The sequence below is a fragment of the Phoca vitulina genome, unplaced genomic scaffold, assembly GCF_004348235.1.
Source record: "Phoca vitulina isolate PV1807 unplaced genomic scaffold, GSC_HSeal_1.0 scaffold17, whole genome shotgun sequence".
Lineage (NCBI taxonomy): Eukaryota > Metazoa > Chordata > Mammalia > Carnivora > Phocidae > Phoca > Phoca vitulina.
This window is the reverse complement of record NW_022589720.1, coordinates 17,051,573-17,067,981: the sequence shown is the minus strand read 5'-3', so window position 1 is coordinate 17,067,981 and position 16,409 is coordinate 17,051,573. Positions and strand designations below refer to the sequence as shown.

The window sequence follows — 16,409 nt, the reverse complement described above, 5'->3', positions numbered from 1 at the left end:
TAAGGAAGCAATAAAGCTGCCTGGAGGGATTTGGTATGGCTTCAGGGGAAGAAACATGAGTGAAGGGACGATCACATTATTCACTTACTGAGTCATGTAGTACTGTCCATATGTTTTAATACACGAGAAAACAGAGACTACCTGTTTAATATTGAAGCTCTTAACTGCAGAACCCAAATTTGGATCAATATTTGCCTAAACTTTACTTTCTTCCCATTAGAGCAAGCTGCTTCAGAGTTTCTGAAGAATAAACCCAAATCCGGGTATAAAACTTGGGGTGAAGATAAAGTTGGCATCCAGATACATAAATGGATACAAGTCAGAAGATCATATAGGACTATTTAAAAAGGACTTAAAAAATGAGAAAATCATGGGGTGCCTGGGTGGCCTCAGTCCATTGAGCATCTGACTTTGGCTCAGGTCACGATCTCAGGGTCCTGGGATTGAGTCCCACATTGGGCTCCCTGCTCAGCGGGGAGTCTGCTTCTCCCTCTCTCTCTGCCCCCCCCCCCCCCGCTCATGCTCTCTTTGTCTCTTGCTCTCAAATAAATAAATAAAATCTTAAAAAAAAAAAAAAAAATCTTAAGTAACCTGGAGGGAAAAAATATAACAACTATAATTTTAATAAACTGTAGATTATGATGCATTTATCTTTCTTTAAAGATGTGTTTTAATGATATTATGTGCTTCCAAAAGGAAAATTTGAAGACAGAAGGGTTATGCCTTTATTAAATCATTATAATTTATAAAATGGTTAGTTTAACATCAAGCAAGCAAGAGAAGCTCTCTAAACTATCTATGCTATAACTCTTAATTTTACTAAGGGGAAAGTTAGAATGAGGAGGATTAGGAAAAAAAAACAAAAAACAAAGAGGAACTAATAGGAAACTAGCAACTACTATTTAAAAAGTTCTAGAGAAATGTTAGGATTTCTAAGAAAAAAATGTAATTGTGATTCTTGATGAAGCAGTTATAATCTTAATTGTTGCTGTATGTGGCCTAGGTTCTCAATAAAATGTGGAAATAAATTGAACTGAATTTACTTTCATTTAATTATCTTCCCCAAGACAAAAACAAAAGAAACAGTGACTAAAAGAAGACAGAGGGAAGAGATTTTGATTATTATCACATTAACAAAAGAAAATTTCCTACCTTGACCTGAATCATTACTCCTAATCTTTATTGCTTAAGGAATGAGATGTAATACTTTTAGAGTAACTCACTCCCATCAAGTACTTTTTACAAAATGGGTTTGAGAATTTAGCTTTTCCATTAACTGTGAGAAAGTTATTAGGCAAATTAAAAGACACAATTTTAAGGAGAGTGCTTACCTAATGAAGAGAAGAAAACTTTTTAAGGCATTTCTGAAAACTCATTTACAGAAAAGTAATAAAATTGTACTCTGTCAAGTGGTCTGCACAGATTAGGTTAATGCTTTAATTTTTGATTTCTATTCAATTGTTAAAAGAGGTTTCTTAGCAACAGCGGCTGCATACTTATATGAACTATACATTTGTTTCATCATATATAGATCATAAACCCATTTTTTAAAAATTTAAATCTCATCTACTTACCAGATAAGCATAAGGTGATTCAAATTCTCTATTTCAGGGTTTTGCTCATTTACACTGGTGAGTGAGGCCAAATTAGACAGTCCATTGTTATACAGTGGCGATTAATTGCAGTTAAAATATCACTGTAGCCATAGATTGGGTGTGGACTATGGCAAACCTAAAGTAAACGTGGGATCTACACTCTGGGAGGGCGTATCTCCTGAAAACGATCTAGACATTTTAGGACAGGGTCATGTCTTCTCTGAAAATGTCTAGGAAATGTAGGAGTTCCATTTTCAGTTTCGTCGGTGGTCAGTTCTTTAATTGCTATCTTGCGCAGAACATCACGGTTTAGAGTGGTGGTTGTTGCTTCATGATGACTGTTCAGTCGGGCACAGGGCTGGCTCAGTCTCACAGACAGGATGTCAGGAAAATGCCAGGACCTCGTACTAGAGCCACAGTCTTGCAGTCTGATCGGCTGTGGGAAGATGCTGAAGATGTTTAGCTGAGTAGAAAATGTTCAGATAAGTTTCAGTAGTACTCCAGAAGAAGGCAGGAAGCTTTTTGAGAGGATCACATCCAGAGAAGGGACGTACCAAAACTTACGAGGTGGCGGAGCTAAAGATTAGATACCAGATAATAGTGAATAAGAGACAAACAAAAACATCGTTGGGTGAAATAGGGCCTGGCTGTTCGTGCCCGTGGACTGTGTTTTAGGGGTTTGTGTGGGAGCGTTGTAGTTCAGGTATTTTAACGTTGCTATTTTGAAGTACATGACTTGACTAACTTTGGCCTTGTGTTGACCTTGCTGTGATTCCCAGGCTAGAGTAATGGTGATAAATATATTGCTCATTGAGCCTTTTGATGAGCAGAGCCCTTTCACATAAAATGTTCTATTTAAAATTGGTAAGACTACATGATGATAATCATAGAGAAAACATTGATGACCTGGTTCAAGTATCAGCTCTAAAGCTTTCTATGTGAACTGGGGCAGATTCCTTAGTATCTCTATGCTTCAGTTTTTTCATCGGTAAAATAGGGAGATGAATAATACTTATTTTTTAGGGCTTTTGTGGGGCTTTAATAAGGTAACACATGTAAGCATTTAGAACAGTATCTGGTACATGCTAAGATTTCAAAATGTTTATTACTGTGGTCGAAAATATGTGTTGGAAAAAGATTTTTTCACTCTATGTATCTGCTATATAAAGATTTATATAAATTCAGTTTCTGTTTTTGTTTTTTTTTAATTAATTTTCTTGGATTGTTTTAGTCCACGTAAAGAAGGTAACATCTGTTATTAGCAAATAGGTTAATGAATAAAGAAGATAAAAGGACATTATTAGCTAAGTTCACTGTTTTATTTTTTTAGAAAGTTGTTCTAATATATAGAGTAATTAAACAACAGTGGCTCTTTTATATGTGTTTGAGGAAAATACTTCTGTACAATTGCCCCATTGCCAATAACAAAATTGCCCCTTAGTTTCCATAATATGATTCTTTCCTATCTGTGGAAATAAAGATTCTACCTTTGTTCTGGCCTAAGTTCTTTGTAGCCGTAGCCAGAAGCCTCCCCCACCCCCAGCTCTTCCCACAGCCGCTGTTAAGGAATCTTCTACTGCTTGGAAAAGTTTTAATATTAAGCAGGTTAAGGAAACCCATGGTCAGCTTTAGAATTTTAGTCTCTGCTGAGCTTCTAAGGTGTCAAGACCCTAAAATAATATGAACAGCAGGAGTACTAAATCTTTCATTATTTCCAGTTTCCCCTTGAGCATAGTGACTTTGCAATAAAGAAGCTGTCATTGAGAGTCTTCTTTATAGCAAGGTGGGTAATAGCTACAGGGAGAAAAATAAGGAACTGTGTCAAGTTAGCCCGACTGCCATTATGATTCCTGAGTAATCACGGCATATTTGCATCTACTCTTTTATATGCAGGTACTTCATAGATTGGAAGAGTGATGGGGACAGCTACTTTACAATAGACGGAACCGAAGGAACCATCGCCACTAAAGAACTACTAGACAGAGAAAGCACCGCGCAGTATAATTTCTCCATAATTGCGAGTAAAGTTAGTAAGTATGGCCTGGACGGAATCAATGTTACACTGCAGTCCTTTGGATTGAACACTCTCAAACGAGTCCCCGCTGAGGTGTTTTTCATTTTTGGACTGACAGCTGAGTGGTCTCCTGGGGAAACTCAGAAACTTGCTCCTTTTCCTCATAGCATAAGTCCAGAGAAATTTTGACAGTTGCCAGTGAGCCCTGTTTGCAGGCTTGCACGAATATTCAGCAGTGCATTTCATTGTGTGACCTCATCCTTTTCCACGCTCTACCCTCAGCTATCCTCCAGCATTCCAACTTCTCTTCCACACCCGACCTCCATATAGGATGTTATTGGCAGCTTCAGAGGCCGGGCAGGAAGAATTAATTCTCACACAAAATCGCCTATTCTGAAATCTTTTCTGAAACTGAAGAGAGTATTTTTAAGGTCACCGCTCTTCCTTCTCTCTCCTTTTCTTAGAATGTAACTTTAATGTTTTTTGTTTTTGTTTTTTTTTGTTTTTTAATGAACATCCCTGTGGAATATACAGGAGTTCTAAGTACTTTTCTTCAAGGAGTCACTCAGAATCGATAGGATTGTTAGGACCAATCCATGGTGTTGATTTCTGGTTGGTCCTGAGGAGAATCCTCTCGACTGAGAGTGACAAAGCTCTCAATATGTTTGACTGGACAACCTAGGATACTGTTACAACTTCCTAAGGTAACAGATTACTGGGGGGGGAATGGTGACATTTGGTTATCAATGTAATTGTTTGCACAAGAAAGTGCATCTTCCCATCCATCTGCTTATGGTCTCTTGAAAGTTTTGGGGAAATCCCTTCTGAGCATCTTTCATTTTGTTTCTTTCTCATCTTATTTTGTTCATCTGGTACACATACTTTGACAGCTAATTTCATTTTTCTATGCAGGGAAGAGCTAACTGAATATTTCTGTTGAGGGGTTTTTGTTCAGTCTCAATTCAGTGGGGTGTAAATATTAAATAGTTTTGTTTATCTTCAACAATTGCTTTGAAACACGAACAGTCAGACACCTATTCCCAGGCCTTAATGATATCTTTAGCTGATTTCATTATGTTGTGGTTATTCTGATTACTAAGGGTAAGACTAACATAAAAGAACATATGGCTTTCACCTTGTTTATTGGACCACTGACCTGTCATGTGAGTAAACCGACTACCCCGAGGCTGCCATACTAGAGAGGTCACACATTGGTGGTCAGGTTGACCATCCCAGTTCAGCTCAGCCTTCCAATCATACCTGCCAGTGCGCTGCATATGTGCATGAAACAATCTTGGAATCTCTAGCCCAGGCCATTTGCTAGAGTAATACCACAGTGCAGCCTCCGCCAATGCCATGTGAAATGGAACATATACTTGGACCAACCTTGCCCAGGTGCTTAACTCACAACATTGGGAGAAGGACTAAAATAGTAATTAGTTCAAGCAACTACATTTTAAGGTCACTTGTTGTTAAACAGCAATAGAGGACTGCAGAACTCAAGGCCACCGCAAGTTGGAACTGTGACTCCTCGCTGTTGGGGATACAAGTTTTCCCGCCTGTTAGAGTGGAAAACACAGAGGGAAGGACAGATACATAAGTCTCTCTTATCTGCCCCCATATAATACTCCATTGCTTGCCACTGCTTCTAGGGCTCAATGGACTGGCAGTAAAGGTAGTTGCCGGAGCTCCAGTGGCGCAATCAGTTAGCGTGCGGTATACAGTAAAGGCAGTTGCCCAAACACTGTCCTCTTAAGTGATCTTTGAGTTATTTGATGTGGGGGGCTCTGGACATCCCATCTACAAGGGAACTTGATATGGGAACCCATGTGGTAGACCTTCCAACTTCTTAATTCCAGGGTCCCCTTACATAGAGGACAGTATTCTTGGGTGAGTTTATAGCATGATTTCTCAATTTTAGCTTTCTGTTGTGCCCACTTGACCCTGAGGACACTCACACATCTTTGTCACACTGAACAGGGACTTCCCAGGCTGTTCTACTGAATGGTTTCTCTGTCCGGCCACCTCCTTTCAAATCTGCCCTTCTTGCTCGGTTAGGCTCTGAGAGCAGATCATCCAGTCAGCTGCCTGAGCAGACATATCATCAGGAGAACAGAACGCTGCTCTCCCCTTTTCGGAGGACACCGTTTCCTTTATGGTGTTTTCCTGGTCTCCTTTCACACCTGGCATCTTTTTTCCCCTCCTATACTGCATCCTATTACAATTACGTTTGTTACTCATCATTCCTTTCATGTTGACTTTCAATTATTTCACTCAACCAGAATGTTGGGGGATAGCTTAACCATATTGTAGATAGAAAACAAACTTTGGTTTTCTAAAATCTTTGGCAAATGTGGTGAAAATGAATTAAGCTATGGAGTGTAAGGCTTTCCTGAACCATTCACTCTAATGGCTTGTACATTCTGAATGACAACTAAGCAGAGGTAGTCATTCAAATAACTTTTGTTTGTCAAAGACATATTGACCATAACAAAAGATTATTTATTAGAAAACTATCTAATCTGGGGCGCCTGGGTGCCTCAGTCGGTTGGGCATCTGCCTTCAACTCGGGTCATGATCCTGGGGTCCTGGGATCGAGCCCCACATCGGGCTTCATGCTGGGTGGGAAGCCTGCTTCTCCCTCTCCCTCTGCTTGCCTGCCTGCCTACTTGTGATCTCTCTCTCTCTCTCTGTCAAATAAATAAATAAAAACTTAAAAAAAAAGAAAACTAATCTTACCTAAACCTTCCTATTAATACACACATACACAAAACGTGCATATTTTTTGAAGTGGGAATAGTAGGCTTCCGTACCTTAACTCAGGATGAAAGTCTGCAGATAGTTCATCAATCACCTGTAGCTCGGGAAGGTCTCTTTCTCGGCCGCAGCTCTGTAGACCACCCACACCATCACGGTGGTGTGACGGCACCGACCAGCAGCAGCTCTGATACCTCCGGTCGGAGACTTGCACTTCGCCCGCTTACACAATGAAAGGAGGGTATGCACTTTTGCTGTGGAAGCAAGTGTCACTGATCCTCCATTTTAGATTTTTCAGCTTTAGAGAAATCTATTTTTTTAGCTATCAGTATGATTAGGGCACATGCTGGCTCTAGTTTTTACCTAAATGCAAATTAGGAAACCCTAGTGGGTAGATTCTCATTAGTTACGTTGGCCCTTACTGGGAAATAAGCAGAACTGGGACTTAGACACATAATGGAGATATATACATATATGTCTCTCTCCATGTATATAACCTTATCCATATATCCATATATATGTACATATATATGTAAAATCTTATACAATATAAGAGTGATATCAAATTAACATTTCTAAAATAGGTACCTCTGTTCTGTTCCAGTACCTATTCAAAGACCATTGTGTAGATTTTGGGACCCCAAGTAAGTCTGCTGGGGTAAATGCTATGTATCCATGTGAAAAATAAAGAGGCTGAACACATACCACATAATAATTAAAGATTTACAATAAGAATAGCTTATTATGGGTTTTATTTTGCTTGAATTCACAGAGTTTAAAAGTAAAATTTATTCATGTTCTAATGCATAAGGCTGTTTTCATCGATCAAACTAGCCAGCTGGGCAGGAAACACTATCTTTATGGTGAATGACTGAGAAATAAATAGTTTACACTTGTACTGCCAAGAAGAAAAAATTATGTAAGTATACCTTATTGCAGATTGAACTAGCATGTGTTTTGGCCTGACCCTTACATAAAAATTCTCAGGCAAATGAAATGTTACAATGATTGAACAACTTCCCATTAATTAAAAAGCAGTCATTAATCAGTGTTGCTATAGTTGGAGATCCAAATAATTTTATTAGACTCCTAATAATTCTTTTATGCATTACTGCTTTGCTGTTTTTATGATACTAATCTTGAGAATTTCATAAAAGATGGAAACTCCAAAAATTCACTTCACTCAAATTATCAGAAACTTTCAATACATAAATGTTTCCAATTTTTTGGGGGGGATTACTGTAACAAATATAATTAGGCAAAGATAATTAAAAATATCTACATTAAAGCCTTAGAACATATTTTATATAATTATGAAATAAACCAATGATGCCAGAGACAATTCTTTTCTTGGTCAATACTTATCCAGATGGCAATGGATTGTTTGCATTTATTATGAAACAGGTCAAAAATCACTGAATTGATTCACTAACTGTTATATTTGGGGAAAATACTTTATGTAAATACATCATTATAAGCTGGGATTAAATTGTTGGGTAATTATTTTTTGAGGTTATTTGGTATATAGAGCTATTTTGTTAGGACTTCTTTTTACTTCAACATAATGCAAATGATATCATCTTCATATGTACAGAAAAATTAAACTCTGGCATTACTATCCATAATTCAGGCTAAACATAAATTCATACATTTGTTTTCTTAACTTTGTATAGAACATCATTTATGTGCAAAACACAATTTGTTGTGAGTTATGAGAAAAACGAGACCAAAGTCTATGCTTAAGGATATTAAAGTTTAGGAGCAGTTAGAAATTGACCAAAATAGAGAATTTTAGTAAGTTATAACCATGTGAATTATGCTGAATTCCAGGGACTTTGGATTTAAGGGTGTTCTTATACAACCTCCAGGGGGAAGTTGCAGAAGGTTATAAAGGACCAGAGTGTGGTCATTAAGTGATAAAGGGTTTAAACACAAAGAATTAGATTTTGTGACAGAATTTTCCAAAGAATTTCATCCGCCTGCATGCCACATAACCATGAAATGATGTTCTTAGACCAAATGAGAAGAAAGTACCTAATTTTTCTGAAATGATAGTAAGTAATAATAATAATATAAACTAACAGACTAAACAATTCTCCTCGCTTCATATATATTCAATCAAGATGAGTATTATGGTCCACACTGTGAGGGTGCAGAAATAGAAGCTCAGAGAGATTTTGTTTGTAGCTCCATGTCACACTGGGAGTGGTGACCAAATGAGGATGGGAGTCCTGGGCTCTCTCACTCCAAAACAGAATCTCCCAGGGACAATTAATCATTTGCCTAAGCTTATTAGATATATTTTAAGTGAGTTATTAGTTGAACTAGTCAAGGTGATTTTCATATGCATAGATAATTAGAGTACAAAATAGTAAAAAATTATACATTTGTAATGTACATAAAATTAAGTTGAAATTTTTGTTAGTCTTGACATCTATCATCTATCTATCTATCATCTATCTATTATCTATCTATCTAGGCTTGTTAGACTGTTTATCTATCACAATTCTGTAGTGAATTTGCATGTTTCAGAAATTTTATTGTGTACCGACTGACATCTACTAACTACTCATATAAAATCACCTTTTTAAAAATCAAATCAATAATGGGTATTATTTGCTTTCCAAATACAAATTTAATTTGTGGTTAGATTAAAGAAAGTCACTTGAGAAGAATTTTTAAAATCATCGAGAGTTTAACATAAAGTGAAATGGCATCTACAGTCTTGTTGACCATGGGTGAAGAATTCAAGGAAAATATGTCGACTATCATGGTGCCAGTAGGTCATGATCCACAGAAGTTTCTGGTTTTATCAGCTGTGTTGAACCCACTTTCTTCTCAGTTTAGTCTGTTTTTGAAAGAATATTTGTTCATTGATATGTTCAATTTGCTAGAATGCACTAGGCTCTGTGTTAAATCCTGGAGGTTTTAAGATGAATATGAAGTAGTTCTTGCTCTAAAGGAATTCAGAATATCTAAGGCTTTATGTTATTGCAAATATTTAAAATTAATGATAGTTTCCTCTAGTGTTTTCATTGGGAAAAAAATTGGTGATATTTTTAAAGGTTCCTTTTTCTTTAGAGATCAGTTTTTGTCACCCACAGCATAGAAAGTAATATTTGACTTTAGCATAGATATATATGAATAATTTAAATCCTCTTTATGGATTGCTCAGTCTAGATACATATCATACTACTGTAATTGAACAGAAGCTATTATTAGATATGGTTTATCTTAACTTGTAATTTGAAAATGAACTGATTTAAAGAGAAAAGAAAAAGAAAGCTTGTGTTAGCTTTTTGTTGTATCTTGCTCAGTTTGCACTATAATTCAGGGGTTTTTTTTGTCATAAAGAGCTAAGATTTCATTCTTGAAGTTATTGTAGTTGCGATTTAGTACATAGTCACAAAATTGAATTTTTAACACTGATAGTTATTCAAAAGCAGATGTCATCTTTAAATAAGGAAGCCCAACAGCTCCGGCATATTTTAACATACTAGGAACCCTGTGTTTGTCAATGCTTTAATGTTTTCAAAACATTTTCAACTACATTTCTCATTGGTGCTTGGAAATATTCTATTATTTGGCCAGTATTTATTGAATATTTAATATGTAATTTAAAATCCGCACCCCTTTGTCCCTTGAATGTAAACTGGGCTTTCTCACGGCATGGTGGTCTCGACAGCAGCGTGAGTATTACTCTTTGGAAGTAAGTGATTATCACGTACCTGGGTAGATCTCAGGCGGTGTGCCTTCTCTGAGTTAGTTGATATATATCATGGTGCAGTGACAAGCATAGTAAGAAGATTTGGATTCCAGTCTTGGGTCTGACAAAAAAAAATGTAGGGCAAGTTTATACCAAAGTTTTCTCATCCCTAAGTGGGCAATTAGAGATCTGTAATTTTCAGACTTGTAGATCATCAGGATACTTGGTCAAATGAAATAGTAGGTGGAATCTCAATGTGTACTACATTGAAGAGAACTGTGGATAAAGCCAATGATTTTTCTTTGCCCCTATAAATTCCTTAGCCCTAAGGAGAATGGCATGAAGGACGTAAGTTCATATCAATTCTAACTTCCTATTTAAATTTAAAACTTAGTTTCCCATCCATGAGCATGGAATGTTTTTCCATTTCTTTGTGTCATCTTCAATTTCTTTCATCGGTGTTTTATAGTTTTCAGAGTACAGGTCTTTTACCTCTTTGGTTAAGTTTTAATATTGCACTGTATGTTAGCTAACTGGAACTTGAAAGGAAAACTTTTAGAAAATAAATAAGGGGTGCCTGGGTGGCTCAGATGGTTAAGCATCTGCCTTCGGCTCAGGTCATTATCCCAGCGTCCCGGGATTGAGCCCCGCATCGAGCTCCCTGCTCCGCAGGAAGCCTGCTTCTCCCTCTCCCACTCCCCCTGCTTGTGTTCCCTCTCGCTGTGTTTCTCTCTGTCAAATAAATAAATAAATAAATCTTAAAAAATAAATAAATAAAATTTAGTTTTCCTAGGATTTATTAACGGTTACAATGCTAGTTACTAGCGAACATTTTCTAAAAGAGATTTCTGATTATAGTTTCCAAAAATGGGCATACCTTCTATCTCTCCCTTCCCATATGTTCTTCTGACAGTGAGGCTGACATTCCTTCCATCAAGAAGTGGGTTGTATCTTCCCCTTGAATTTCAAAGTGGACTAGTGACAGACCTGACTAACACAGAGGAGATGCATTTCTATGTGACTGTGTTAGGTCATAAATGCAAGGGTTTCTATCCAGATTTCTCTCACTTTTGAAATACTTGCCCTTGAACTTTAGCCACCATGCTGTGTAGAAACCCAGTCTCCATAAAGAGACCATGAGTGAGTATTCCTGTCTCTACCTCCAGCTGGATGTCTAGCAGACCAGCAGCATCAAGGACCAGCCATGTGAGTAAATGAAACTTTAGATGAGAAAAGCACCAATTCAGGAAGAAATGCCAGTCTTCTTTTCTTTTCCCCTCCCTTCCTTCCTTCTTTCCTTCCTTCCTTCCTTCCTCTTCTCTGTTCCTTTCTTCTTTCTTTCTTTTTTTTCTTTTTCTTTCTTTCTTCTCTCTCTCTTTCTTTCCCTCCTTCCTTCTTTCCTTCTTTCCTCCCTTCCTTCCTTCCTTCCTTCCTTCCTTCCTTCCTTCCTTCCATCCATCCATGGTTTAGGTGCATTTTATTTGTTTTCTTCCAAGATCATCCTACAAAAGAACAAATGTAAAAATCAAAGCCCTGGCAAGTGGGCGAGAACAACTTCCTCTTTCCCAGAGCCCTCCGCCTGTCCCTATGTTCCTCAGTTGTGTCACTGCTCCTGTGCATGTGGGTAGAGAGCTTACTACTTTCATCTCCCACCTAGCCCAGAATGGGACCTACCACCTAGCACCCCCTGCCCTCAGTCCCCTTTCTCACATGTTGGTCCTGGTTACAGTAGCCATGGTAAGAACTATTGGGATCGAGTAGGAGTTCTGAATCCCAGAAGGCCATAACCAGGGCTCAGCCCATGATACTTCTTCCTCTAATTCAGTGCCCTAGGAATGCTGTTAGGCCCAGCACCTCCATCACAGAAGACAGCTGGTGCATTCTGTGGCCTTAGCCAGAAGCTGGTGCAGGTAAATACAGTCAGACTTGAAGGGGCAGTGACCACCCTCCCACATGAAGAACTGCCATTGGATCTGGCTGGTCCAAGCCTTGAAGTTCCTGATGAGTTGCTTCTTCTCAGCCTCCTTGCCCACCCAGAGTTTGTTGGGGGTGATGTAGCTAGAATGGACGTGGTACTGGGGACAAGCCTTCGTGATGTCTTGTGGGAAGTCCTGTCTCCTCTTTAACCAGGGTGCAAAGGCACCTCAACAGTGGGTATGCGTGCAGTTGGGCAGGATGCCTCTGACTCGTCCCACACCTTGTCCATGCAGATGCCACACATGAAGCCCTGACTGTCCTGCTCCCTCTCAAGGTCCAGGCACTGAAATGGGACCATGAGCTCCCAGGTAGGGTCTGCCTTGGGCCGAGAGTCCTGGGAGTAGCTATGATTCCTGTCAGCAGATAATGGAGACAGGGACTTCCAGAAACTGTCACCAACCTCCTTGCCTTGCTAGCCAACCCCTCCAGACCAGCCTCTGTGCCCCAGCAGGCCCCTGCTCAACCCCAATCCATAGGCATAGAAGGCAGGTAAATGGGCTCGGACCCCCACTCCAGGCTGCCTGGAGCTATGGATGCAGATAGCTGTATCTATCTCCATAGAAACAGAAGGCTCCCTGGAAATATCTGCCGACCTTGGATAGTAGTAGTGAGCAAAGCACTACAAAGCACAGCTGGACCGCTAGTGACAGTCCCCTTGGGCAAGATTTCTGCATGGTGGTTGGGAGCAGGGGCTGCTCCCCCCACCATGGGCATTGCCATGAGGCCCTGCTTGGTCCATTCCAGCTCAAGCCCTAGTGAGAATCTTTCTTTCCTTTTAATATATATTTTAATATTTCTTATGACCAGGATTATTTATCTATTGCTACATGATAAATTATCATAGAGTTTCTTTGGGTCAGGAATGCTGAAAAGGTTTATTTATTTGAAAGAGAGAGAGCAAGAAAGAGAGAGCAAGCATGAGTGGGGAGAAGGGCAGAGGGAGAAGCAGGCTCCCCCCGAATGGGGAGTCACACTCGCGGCTCAATCCCAGGACTTCAGCTGAGATCATGACCTGAGCCGAAGGTAGACACTTAAGTGACTGATCCACCCAAGCATCCCTGAAAGGGCTCATCTAAAAGGAATGGCTTAGGTGGCACCTGGGTGGCTCAGTCGTTAAGTGTCTGCCTTCAGCTCAGGCCATGATCCCAGGGTCCTGGGATCGAGCCCCACATCGGGCTCCCTGCTCAGCGGGAAGCCTGCTTCTCCCTCTCCCACTCCCCCTGCTTGTGTTCTCTCTCTCGCTGTGTCTCTGTCAAATAAATAAACAAAATCTTAAAAAAAAATTAAAAAAATAAAAAAAATAAAAGGAATGGCTTAATATCTCCTCCAGGAAATCTGGAAGACTTGACAGGTGGGGGCTGGAATGTTCTGAAGACTTCGGAAACCCAAAATCACTGAAATCTTTCGTTTTCTGCAGCTAATTCAGCTCCAAGGAGCAATGTCAGCCTTATTGTCAAAGAAGACAGCATATTTGAGATTCATTCAGGTTGTTGTAGCACATATCACTATTTTGTTCCTTTTTGTTGTTGAAGTAATTTTTATTGCATGGATATGTCACATAATGTTTATCCATTCACCAAAAGATAGACATTTGCATTGTTGTCAGTTTTTTTTTTTTTTTTTAAAGATTTTATTTATTTATTTGATAGAGACACAGCGAGAGAGGGAACACAATCAGGGGGAGTGGGAGAGAGAGAAGCAGGCTTCCCGCTGAGCGGGGAGCCCGATGTGGGGCTCGATCCCAGGACCCTGGGACCATGACCTGAGCCGAAGGCAGACGCTTAACGACTGAGCCACCCAGGCGCCCCTTGCATTGTTGTCAGTTTTGAAGTGTATACATAATACTTTAATGTGCATTTGTATACAGGTTTTTGTGTGGATGTTTATTTCATCTTCTTGGGTAGATACCTAGGAGGGGAATTGCTGCAATATAAGTTCATGTTTAATGTTTACAGAATGTTCCAACCCATTTTCCAAAGTGATTATACAGTTTTCTGTTTCCATCACCAGAAATCCTTCCCATCTGCAACCCATTTTATTTCTCTGAGCAATGATTTGTGAATTTCTGTTTGTAAGTCCTGCATCTATTTGCTAAATTTATTCCCAAATATTTTATTATCTTTGATTATATTGTGAATGGAGTTTTTTTGTTTTTTTGTTTTTTTTTTTTTTTTTTTTTTGTCTCAGTTTCATTCTTTCCAATCTGGATATTTACATTTTTTTAAATTTTATTTTCATTGATTGTACAATGGTGAATATATGTGGCAAGAACCGCCGTTTCTGCCCGGTGCCCAATTTTAGAGAGAAAGCACTGACTCACTGTTGAATATGATGTTAGCTATAGGCTTTTTGTAGGTAGAATAGATCAGGTTGAAGATCTTGCCTCCTGTTCATTACTTTTTTAGAAGACTTTTTAAAAATTATGAATGGATGTAAGATTTTGTCAAACGCTAATTCTGAATCTATTTGAGATGGCCATGTGTTTTTTAGTTTTCTTCTATTAATATGGTGTGTTGGATTGATTATTCTTGGTCATTAAACTAACCTTACATCCTTAGGATAAATGCCATTTGGTCATTGTGTAGTAATTTTATAGTATGCTCTGGAATTGATTTGTTAATATTTTGTAAAGGAATTTTTGTACTTATGCTTATGAGTGATATTAGCCCATATTGTTTTGTTTTGTTTTGTTTTGTTTTGTTATGATGTTTTTTTCATTGGCTTTGGTAGCAGTATACATAGAATGAAGTGGTGTTTCCTCCTCCATTTCCTGAAAGTTTGTGAAGAATTGGTATTATATGATTTTAAATAGTTGATAGAATTCCCCCAGTGGGGTGCCTAGGTGGCTCAGTCAGTTAAGCATATGCCTTTGGCTCAGGTCATGATCCCAGGGTCTTGGGATTGAGCCCTGCATCTGGCTCTCTGCTCAGCAGGGAGCCTGCTTCTCCCTCTGCCTCTGTTTGCCGCTCCCCCTGCTTATGCTCTCTCTCTCTGTCAAATAAAGAAATGAAATCTCTAATCTTTAAAAATAAAATATCTCCAGAGTTCAAAAAAAAAAATTCCCCCAGTGAAGGCATGTGTGCATGAGTTTTTTATTGGTTGTGAGATTTTTAATTACAACTTGATTTTATTCATTTGTTTAAGGTCTATTAAGGTTTTGTATTTCTTTTAAAGGTCATTGTTGGTAATCTGTGTCTTTCTAGGAATTTGTTCAGTTCATTTATGTTGACTAGATTTTTGGCATATATTCATAATATTCCTTATAGTATTTTAACTCATTTATGATAAACAGTGATTTTTTTTTTTTTTTCCTTCATTCCTTGTTTTTGGAATTTGGGCTTTACCTTTTGTTTTCTTAATTGAAACCGTACTTGAAAATACTACTAATAAGGCAATTCTAACTCAGACTGACTCAGAAAGCTAAGGGAGCTCACTGAGATATCATCAAGGAATGAGGAAAGAAAATCTAACAAAACATTTTTGAAGGCATAGGGGATAAAAATAAAATGATTTCTTAATTATATTATGTGAGTCAAAAACTATTAATAAGCTGGTTATTAAATATAAGCAACATGCATCGATAATAATTGGAATTTAAATGATTTGACTACAAAGAACACAGCAATTAGTCAGGTAAGATTTTGGTTATTTAAAATTTACTAAATTTTGGGATGCCTGGGTGGCTTAGTTGGGTAAGCCTCTGCCTGTGGCTCAGGTCATGATTCCAGGGTCCTGGGATGGAGCCCCACATTGCATCGGGCTCTCTGCTCACTGGGGAGTCTGCTTCTCCCTCCCCCGCCGCCACTCCCCCTGCTTCTGCTTTCTCTCTCTCTCTCTGACAAATAAATAAATAAAATCTTTAAAAAATAAAATAAAATAAAATTTACTAAATATATATTTGAAACTGCCCTCTACATATTCAGTGATAATTAGTTTCTACGTGGCAAAAATGTTGGTAATAATGCTCATGCTAAGTCATGATTAAACAAATTTCATCATCGCTGTCCCAAATACAGATTAGATGAGTCAGAAGAAAAAGGGTCATTATTTCTTCAATGTAATTTTCTGAATTATATGCATAAATGAAAAAAATCTATATTACTCTAACAAATTTTATCCTCTTGTAAAAAGTTCAGTGCTTAAGTACAGTTCTTGAACAGAGATGTTACTGCTTCCCCAATTGGCTTGTCCCTCTGCCCCTCCCCTGCTCATGCTCTTCCTCTCTCTCTCAAATAAACAAACAAAATCTAAAAACAAACAACACGCACAAAACTCTCCTCTTTATATGGCCTCAGGACTTGTACTTTATATGTAAAATGGAAAGCGGAGACTGATTTTTATGTTGGCAGAATCTGAATAG

The 16,409-nt window shown here is 38.4% G+C and overlaps 1 protein-coding gene across 9 annotated transcripts in view; it reads left to right on the top strand.

Annotated features, from left to right (window-relative positions):
• CDH12 (cadherin 12) overlaps positions 1-16,409 on the top strand; it is a 1,003,710-nt gene that overhangs the window by 970,154 nt on the left and 17,147 nt on the right. For all 9 annotated transcript variants that reach the window (XM_032415438.1, XM_032415433.1, XM_032415430.1 and 6 more), the window contains one exon: positions 3,489-3,625. In XM_032415438.1, coding sequence (XP_032271329.1) covers positions 3,489-3,625 — 137 coding nt within the window. The remainder of the gene's footprint in view (positions 1-3,488; positions 3,626-16,409) is intronic.